Source organism: Habropoda laboriosa, unplaced genomic scaffold (assembly GCF_001263275.1).
Source record: "Habropoda laboriosa isolate 0110345459 unplaced genomic scaffold, ASM126327v1 scaffold143, whole genome shotgun sequence".
NCBI classification, from domain to species: Eukaryota; Metazoa; Arthropoda; class Insecta; order Hymenoptera; family Apidae; genus Habropoda; species Habropoda laboriosa.
The window spans coordinates 1555665-1564550 of NW_017100404.1; the positions used below are offsets into that span (position 1 = coordinate 1555665).

Genomic DNA, 8886 nt, shown 5'->3' on the forward strand with positions numbered 1-8886 from the left:
TTAAATTTACCTCTTAATTACTGATTCGTTAACTTATCAGATAACACGAGATTAACATAGAAACGCGTTAACGCCGAACGTAGGAAATCTGAGATATCCGGAAATTGCTACCCTGCCACCCTCCATCGGCAGCGCAACGAACTTAACAGCCACACCAGCACTCAGCCGATTTTTCCGAAGCTTTCGCCTCCCTCTATAACGCAAACACGAGACTCGGAATCCATTAAAGCTCGGCAGAAAGGAGAAAAATGGATTCGTATGTTCTCAAATGTAGCAATATTTCTGCAGATAAAGTCAGCTTGCCGGAGTGGTGGGGGGGACGGCCGTTGTCCAAACAGTGACCAGCTTTTTTATTTTCATTTTTCTTTTTTTTTTTGAGAGGCACACGAGAAAAAAGTTTCCCGCCGGCAATTGAAAACCGCCCATTTGAATGTCGAACTTTCAAACGAACATTTTCATAAATATGTATCGCGGGGCTCGTGCTTCCTCGACTTTTGTCGCGACTGGAAACTCACTGACTCTCGACAAAGGAAATAACATTTTTTCCGCCGCGTTTTCCTTTCTTCCTATTTTTTTTTTATTTACCGCACCGGGAACGAAATTAACGGCGCATAAACGCGATAAACCTTTGGAATTATACCAGCGGATTAGTCGAAACCGAACACGTCATTTTTCATTCATCTCCATCCGGAAAATCGATTTGTACACGCGTAGTACACTAGTTTAGTCGCTTCGCGTGTACGCAAAGTGTGAAACCTTGTTGTGAATTGTTTGCAGGAAGTATAATTCGATATCGATTTCGTGCGTATTTTGCATATTTTTCAGAGGATTCTGACTCGAGCAGGTTGTTACAGGGTTTAATAGATATTCCTTCGATGAAAATTTGCAATGTCGAAGATAGGGTTGAATGATTCTTGACCTTCGAAAGACGGTCGCCGGGTCACCGGTGACCCGGCTTTTAAATATCCTTTGCTGCGGCATATTTTAGTGTGCAACACGCGTGGTAGACGGTGGATGTTCAATCAGGGCGCAAAATCTTTCATGTCGACATTGAAAAATTTTTGAAAAATTAGAAAGTTGAAATTTAATATTTATTATTTTATTAAGTTAAGGTGTAAGTGGGCAGAAATTAAGGATTAAATTAAAGTGAAAATGTGTGAAAAAAGCACAGTGAGAGAAAATATTCGAAACGCCTATAGGCGCCAGGGTCACAGCGCGAGAAAATCTTCAAAGCGCCTATAGCAGTGAAAGGGTTGAAAGAAAGATTCGCAAGTAAAAATGACAGTTGATTTTCCGTTGTCATCTGCGTTTGGCGTAATCGTGAATAGCTTTCGTTCGTCGAGAATTAATATCAGGATAGCGAAACATCGTAACGGTGATTTTTATCGTTACACGGAAATCGACCGAGCTACGAAGATTATTTCTGCGGACTGAATAGCTTCTAAAGCGTTGTAATTTCTCAGGGACAAAAGTCGTGCTACGAAAGGAACAGACAAGCGGTCTACGCGATTCATCGTGATCCCAATATTTACCCTGATCCTGGCCTGCACAATCCCGAGAGATTCGGTTCAAGAACCAGGCATTCCAGTCAGCAAATCCAATGTCCCGTCTAACTGCTTCGGGACGGTTCCAGAAACCGCATCAGTGACGTTGTGAGAAATCTCTTATTTCTGAAATATTGAATTGGTGTACGTTCTTTGAAACGTACGAATTTTACTCTTGCTTGATAAATATACGATTTAATTGTTGGTCGCTCTTTTATAAGCACGACTTTTTTGTATAATAGTTTTCTTCCGTTCGCATTCAGGAATCGTAAGGAAAATAAGTAACATATAGCAAAGGAAATGTTAATATCCGAGTGTTTTTCAAATGGAAGATGCAAGACATTTTCTGTAGGCGCTTTCTTGGTCTTCATTTTCTTGCACAGAGATAATGGTGTGTTGAGATTATGAGAGTGATTGTGAATTGCGATGCTTGTTAACACTTTCACTGCGACAGACTGTAAATTTTAGCAGACAATTTTGGCACAATTTTGGTACCGGTATAAAATTGGTTGTTTTTGCCATATCATTTTAAAATTCGGTTTATTAAAGTGTAAAGGATCGAATTAAATATTAAATTATGGTGGAAGTGTACCATAAGGCTGCAGCATATAGTGCAAACAAATTTTCAAAACGCCTATAGGCGCCATGAAAGGGTTCACACTTCAGTAGTTCGCACCCCAAATTTCATTCAGTGAAAGAATGCAAATCATTTTAAAAATTTTTCCTAAAAATTTCGCAGTGTCTCTGGAAAAAATACTTTACACGCAGTGTTCAAAAATTTCAAGCATTCTAAATACTCACATCATCCGTGCGTTGCTGTTAATTTCTCTCTTTGTCCTATCAACAAGTTCGCGCAATTCAATTTAATTACCCAAGTATTTGAAATTTCGCGGCACACGTACCCGGCGAAATTTGATGCAAGAAATATATGACACGAAATGGATAGAACAGAGGCGGCATTTGAGGCCAAGGGGTTAAAGCGAGAGCAGCTCTCGTCGCAGCGTCTCCCTCTTCCTTGAAACGTTCGTTAACATCGTGCTTTCCTTCTTCAAAAAACATTTGCGAATTCGCGGCACTCGTTTTGAGCATTCTCGTCGTTGTTCTCTTGAAACGTGGCATAAAATGTTTCCCTTGTTCGAGGAAATAACGTCCCTTGTGTCGTCGTTTCTTTTCTCTCTCATCTTCCTCTTCCTCCTCTACTTCATCTTCTTCGTTTCTTCTCTCTTTTTTTCTTTCTTTTTTTTTTTTTTCTCGCGGACAGAGAAGGATGGAACACTTGCAATTTCGTGAATTGGACTCATCGAGATATTGCGAGGAGGGACTGACTCTGTGTGTGTGCTCGTGCCGAGCGAAGACATTCGTGCGTACACTAACCGTGGAATATTACAGCACTTATGAGAAAGATTGGAACGTACGAAACGTGAAAATGTTGACTTTCTACCAACGACGAAAAGAAACGATTGAACTTGACGATTAATTATAAAGTCTGTGTTCGATCAGGCACAAGATCTATCGATACAGCTATCGCGAATAACAGAAATTCAGAGGTATTCTTCGATATTTTGGCCGTCCATATTTTGCAAATTTCAATGTCGACGGGCATTTTTTTTAAGTCAGCAATTGTTCGCGGTGAAAAAGTGGCAAGATAGGAATCACGCAAAAAGAAAAGAAAAGAAAATAATCAGCAGCGTGCTGTATTATCTCGCGAAGACATCTCAGGATTCCGAGTACCCCCCTACATCGTCTGGCCAGTGTGTATTTTGAACTTAACCCCTTTCTTAGGTTGCGCCCCAGAAACTTATTGCGGAAGCAATGAACTTCCTTCTCGAGTACCCCATTGTCGACCTTCCCCGGCTTTTAGTAATCTCGACGTAATTGTGACGAACGTGCCACCTCCTATCTCGTTCAAACGGACCCCTTTGTCATCGACTCAAGAGATCATAATCAGAGGGATAAGGATTCTTCCACTTTTCGAGTATTAAGCGTGGGCAATACGTTCTGGCCGCGCGGTGATTCATTTTCAGGAACGACAGCGTTTCCGCGGAATGTGTATTACTTGAAGATTAAGAACCTTGCGGTCGATGCCAAGATTTTAGGATAGAAGTGTGTGATTTCTTTCGTTTCTCTTCGCAAATTTAGTTGGAACAATTATAATAAAATCTATGGTCTATATTGTAGCTATGGCGGTACGTGAAAGTTTTTATAGGTTTCGATAGTTTCAAAGGGTGGACAAGATGGGAGAAAATTTCATTCGTTTTTCTTTAGTCGCCTGGTTTCTTTCTTTGTTTAATTTCTTTGAAAATGTGACGTTAAAACGATCTTGGACTCTAAAATTTTTAATCAAATGTGAAACTTGCGATATCTTCCATCGGAAGAATTTTTCTTCCATCTTATTCGCTCTTTGATGTCATTTAAATTACGTGTAAAAATTTTCTCGTATCGCCCTAACTAGAGAAGATAATTTGGTGACCCTGAGTGTAACAGTAAGACGAAACAGTCATTCGGTTTATTTTTTATTTCTGCGAATGGAAAAATATTTTCACTTTTACTATCACGATAATCTCAAGCAAATAATATCAATTGTTATGTGGTGCAATAAAAGAAAGAACACGTAAAATGTAATCCATGTATTTATAAAACATCTGGTATTACAACGTAGAAAATATGAGACACTTCGATCTCGTTCGATTGTCTCACTGTTTATAAAACATTAAACACCAACGTTATTTTTATTAAAAATTGAGTATGTACAAGTATATAAATGCGTCTTACTCCTCTAATTTTGTCATTTTCACATATATACCATGTGTTGGCTGTAGAATGAACAGCGTCTTGTGGTTTATTTCGTATTTTTTGCAAGTTTTCTCGCACTCTTCGACCTTAAATTTCGATAAAATCTTAATTAGTGCCACCTTCGATTGGTTCTTAGCGAATCTCGCACCTGAAAGGAAAATAACATTTTGATTTATTCTACTCGTACAAATTTCTCTATTAAACGATCCTTTTAGCACGAAGATAATTTACCAATGCAATTTCTTGGACCATCTCCAAATGGTAAAAAGTACATCGGATGTCTGGTTTTGATATTTTCCTCGTTGAACCTCTCAGGATCGTAAACTGTCGGGTTTGGGAAAATGTCCGGATCGTTTTGAATTGTATAAACAGGTAGAAAGACCTGTTGCCCCTTTGGAATGCTAACTTTCGTCCCGGAAAACGTATAACTTGCCGTTGATTTCCTGGCCAGCCATAATACCACTGGGTATTTCCTCAAAGTTTCTGCAAAAAATAGGAATTAATATGGAAATGCGTCGAAATCAAATTTACAAGTTTATTCATACACGCGATTTCTTAATCGCGAATAATTTATATTCGGCAAAATTATTCCACTTTTAATCGCAGCAAGAATAATCTTTCGTGATTATTTTTCTTCAATCGTAAGTAACTTGTGTTTGCAGAAATTATTCGATTTTCCGTTGCAGCAAAAATATTTGAAACGCGTATGTTAGATAAATTAAATTTTTGTTGCAAAATAATATTACCTTGGAAACAAGCGTCCAAATACTTCATTTTCCTTATGCAGTCGTACGTGATCTTTCCATCAGTCTCTTCAAGAACGTCCTTAATTTCGGCTCGAACTTTGTCCTGAATTGATTGATTTAACGCGAGCTCGTACAAAGTATTGGTGATCGTTATTGAAGACGTTTCGAAGCCAGCAGCGAAGAAAACGAATGCCTGTGCTGTTAAGTACACGTCGTCCACTTCTGTGCACGTAAAAAGTACCGTATTGTCAATGAAAGTAAATTTATTGAGTCCAGTAAAGTGAATTATTGTCGCCTAAAATTTTAACAAATTTGATTAATTCTTAAAGTGAGCAGTAATATTTTAAGAATATTAAACTCTAAACTTATTGTTCTACCCAAGATGCTGCTAAAATTTTCGTTGACAAATTTTACAGATTTTTGAAAAAATTGGAATTATTTTTGGGAGTCTAATTATAGCATATTATGTCTGAAAATTTTTATCTCTACGACTGTCCTTATCAAAACTGCTACGTTATTTAACACGTAAACAATGTACCGCAAATTTATTTATTTATTACCTAAGATAAGTTACGTAAACAATATAACGAAGCTACAGGCGTGTAATAACTTCTAATCGTTCTTAATCGCTATTTTATCTCGTCACTAAGAATTATTAAGTCATACGAAAGTATAAATATTCGTTTTCGTTCGAAAACTCTTTATCTCTCGAGAAACCTGATTTACAAGTCAGAGTTGAAAAAATTCAGTACATTTCGAGATACAGTCAACAGAAGAGAGAGAAAGAGAAAACCGAAGGGCAGCAAATTCAGCAAAATTTTGTCAAACTTTAAAAGGGACAGTAATTGCCGATTTTGATTAAATTTTGACAAATAGTATTTAATACGTATTTCTTTTTATCGGTAATCGTTCACATCGAAGGGGTGAAAATCGTCTTCAAGTCCAATATCTCGAAAACTATAACAGATATAGAGTAGTAGTCTAAATGGACGAAGTAATGCATCAAGGATCTAATTAGGGTGTAGGAGAACTGCCATAGACGGTGTACGATTTAATTCCATTACCCTCCACTGACCACTGTTAAGTGTCCGAAAATTAGCTGAGTCATACTTCGCCACGATCTCATTTCTTCTGCCTCCCGTTTTCTCTTTGTCACACTTTCGCTACCCGTAGCTTTCACACGTAACTCGTTGAACTGATAAGCAGTAATTTCAACTTTTCCTCCCTTTGTATTTGAATTTTAACTTTCTCCTTTAAAGATCTTCGATTCTAATTATACTGTATTATTATAATAGTATTACGGTGTCGTATCTTAGAAATCAGCTTCCTGAGCTAATCTGTTGCCTAATTAATGTCACGTTTAAAGCTTCTAACGGGTAAACGAAAATTTTCTCATTCTCCAGAAAAGCTTAGAAAGCTTTGAAATAACTGAAAGGGTTAAAGTCACAATGTCTGAAGTTATTAAAAATGATCAAATGTGCTGCTGTACCGTATTCAATGTTACCAGAATGCCTCTCCCAATTATAACTTACTATACTTCACTTATCTTTTCAAAAGTTTGGCACATGTAGGTTGCATTTCAGCCCTTATTTTCGAAAATGTGACTCACACCACTACAACTTCAACCTTCTGAATTAAAAAACAAAGAGAGAAACTGCTGTTTTACCTTTAAGTCCAAGTTTCTCCGGGTGTTTCTTCAGATCAACCAAGGTATCGATGAAATCGTATCTACAAAAGTTGTTCTCAATCCTATAATCGATTTGCTCTTTGGTGATCCTCTGGAAGAAATGGATGAGCTCATGGTCAATTACGAAACGGCCAAAAATTCTGAACAATATCGGATACTCTATCAGTCTGTCCCTGATGATCGATTTCCAGTTCGGTTGGAACACCCTTCTGCCCATCGCGCGGAACTCGCTGTCCTCGTCTGATAGCGCGTTTATTTCGATACCGAACGCGCAAGATCCAATCACGTCTGTGGTGAATTTCGCTGAAATTTCACGGCACTCGATCGGCTCACCCTTCGCAACCAACCGGTCCACATACTTCTCAAAGTGGTCCGAGCACTCTAGCAACAAGTGAAACATTTCCTTCAACTTCCCCGAGGTGAAGACAGGGGAAAGTCTGGATCTTAAGGGCTTCCATTTCTCCGCGTCTAACCTGAAGAGATGCTCCGATAATGGATCGACCTATAAATTATGCATCGGTATACTAAAAGAGAAAGGAGAGACGTTTCACGGTGTTCGATGTCTACGTTTGTCAGGGGGTCTCTCTGTTAAATGGATACGTAACGAAAGGGTTGCAAATTGTTTGTTTTAGTATTTAGGAAATATTTTTGTGGTTCCTTCCTGATGGACGTACACTCCTGTTCAGTAGTGTTAGGACAGTTAGTGAATGTGAAGTACATATAGTGAAATTTACTGAAATCTACTGAACTCTGTTGAACTCTATTAAAATCTACTGAATTCTACTAAATTTTACTCAAATCCATTAAAATTTACTGAAATTTATTAAACTTTTCTAAAATCTACCGAAAGTAATGTACTAAATTTTACTAAAATTTACTAAAATCCACTGTATTCCACTAATATCTATTGAAATCTTTTGAGACCTACTAAAATCTACTTGCTGAATGTGAAGCAAGCCTCATTGTCGTTACAAGTTAAATATAAAATTATTTCACACACAGAAGTGATTACAAAATTATTAAGATTCCATAAAAGAATTATTCATTCTAGAACGTCCAAGTATAATAAATACATAATTTCAATCATATACTTACTCTGACATGTCCTAATACTTACTACTAGCAGTGTACGTCACTACAGGTAATAATAGCAAACGTAAAACGAAGATTATTTCAATTTTCTCAATGACGTGCTTATATAGAATGTTACGGAAATCACGGTTAACCGAAAAATAGGAAAAGATCATTCCTAAATTATGCATAGAACTCCGTTTTCGAGAAAATCGAATTGGAATATTCGTCAAGTACACCTGCACTAGACCACTATAATTACAAAACAGTCAACGTCAACTTACCTCTCGAACAGGCTGCAAATTTCTGTTAACAAATTTCGAGAAATCTTTGATAAGGACGTCCTTTATCAAATCCGGATCTTTCAGAATTAAAAACGGCTCGTGTCCCCCGAACACTCCGATCATCTGTTCACTTTTAAATTCATAGTACGCCTTCTCGAAGACCTGAGTGGTCGAACATCTTCCCAGAAGCACGTCTTTGAAATTGCCGAAAAACAGGATAGGCTTTGGTCCTTTCACGCCTCGTTTCTCCCAGAATTCGAGCTTCGAGGCCGCGTAGTAATAAAGCAGCACCAAAATCGCGGCGAAGTATCCGACAATTTCGAAAATCGACCACGACATCGTGTCTCGTTCTTCGCGAAACCGAACAACGTTGAACTTCCGAGAAAATTTCGCACAAAACTGTGAAGAGCCTCGAGCAGACTCGAGAAAACGACGTAACTTGTGTACCGTTTACATCGGATTCACACTCTGCACTCTTCTACGCGGAGCGAATAACCAACCTTCAAAGATAATTAGAATCTCTGTCGCGCTCTACGGCCGCGCTCGTTCTGTAAATGTTTGCATCGCTGCTGATGTTATGGAGACTGTTGTCAGCATGATTCGTAACTTTTCAGAATCTTGCTCTAACAAACACGGGACGATCGTGACTAAGCGGCAAATTGTTGACTGACATGTTTTCTCCCCCCTTCCCCCTTATTATTCCGTACAACGCGCCTAGAATTCATTCTTCTTACTCAGTTCATTCCTTTTAATCCATTATC

General features: G+C 38.2%; 1 protein-coding gene across 1 annotated transcript; it reads right to left on the minus strand.

The window, feature by feature from the left end:
• Positions 1–4312: 4312 nt before the first annotated feature.
• On the minus strand, positions 4313–8632 carry LOC108575342 (cytochrome P450 6B1-like). Its single transcript, XM_017938109.1, has 5 exons — positions 8126–8632; positions 6750–7272; positions 5084–5305; positions 4569–4820; positions 4313–4485 (listed from the first exon to the last, which is right to left on the minus strand). The coding sequence occupies exons 1-5, from the start codon at positions 8462–8464 to the stop codon at positions 4313–4315; spliced, it is 1509 nt and encodes a 502-aa protein (XP_017793598.1). The 5' UTR covers positions 8465–8632.
• Positions 8633–8886: the final 254 nt, after the last annotated feature.

Excerpts from the sequence above, each read along its gene's own strand:
- LOC108575342 (XM_017938109.1), bottom strand. The coding sequence starts at position 8,464 with ATGTCGTGGTCGATTTTCGAAATTGTCGGATACTTCGCCGCGATTTTG. Across the intron at positions 4,821-5,083 it reads TTTGGACGCTTGTTTCCAAG|AAACTTTGAGGAAATACCCA; the intron begins GTAATATTATTT and ends TATTTTTTGCAG. Across the intron at positions 4,486-4,568 it reads TGGTCCAAGAAATTGCATTG|GTGCGAGATTCGCTAAGAAC; the intron begins GTAAATTATCTT and ends TTTTCCTTTCAG.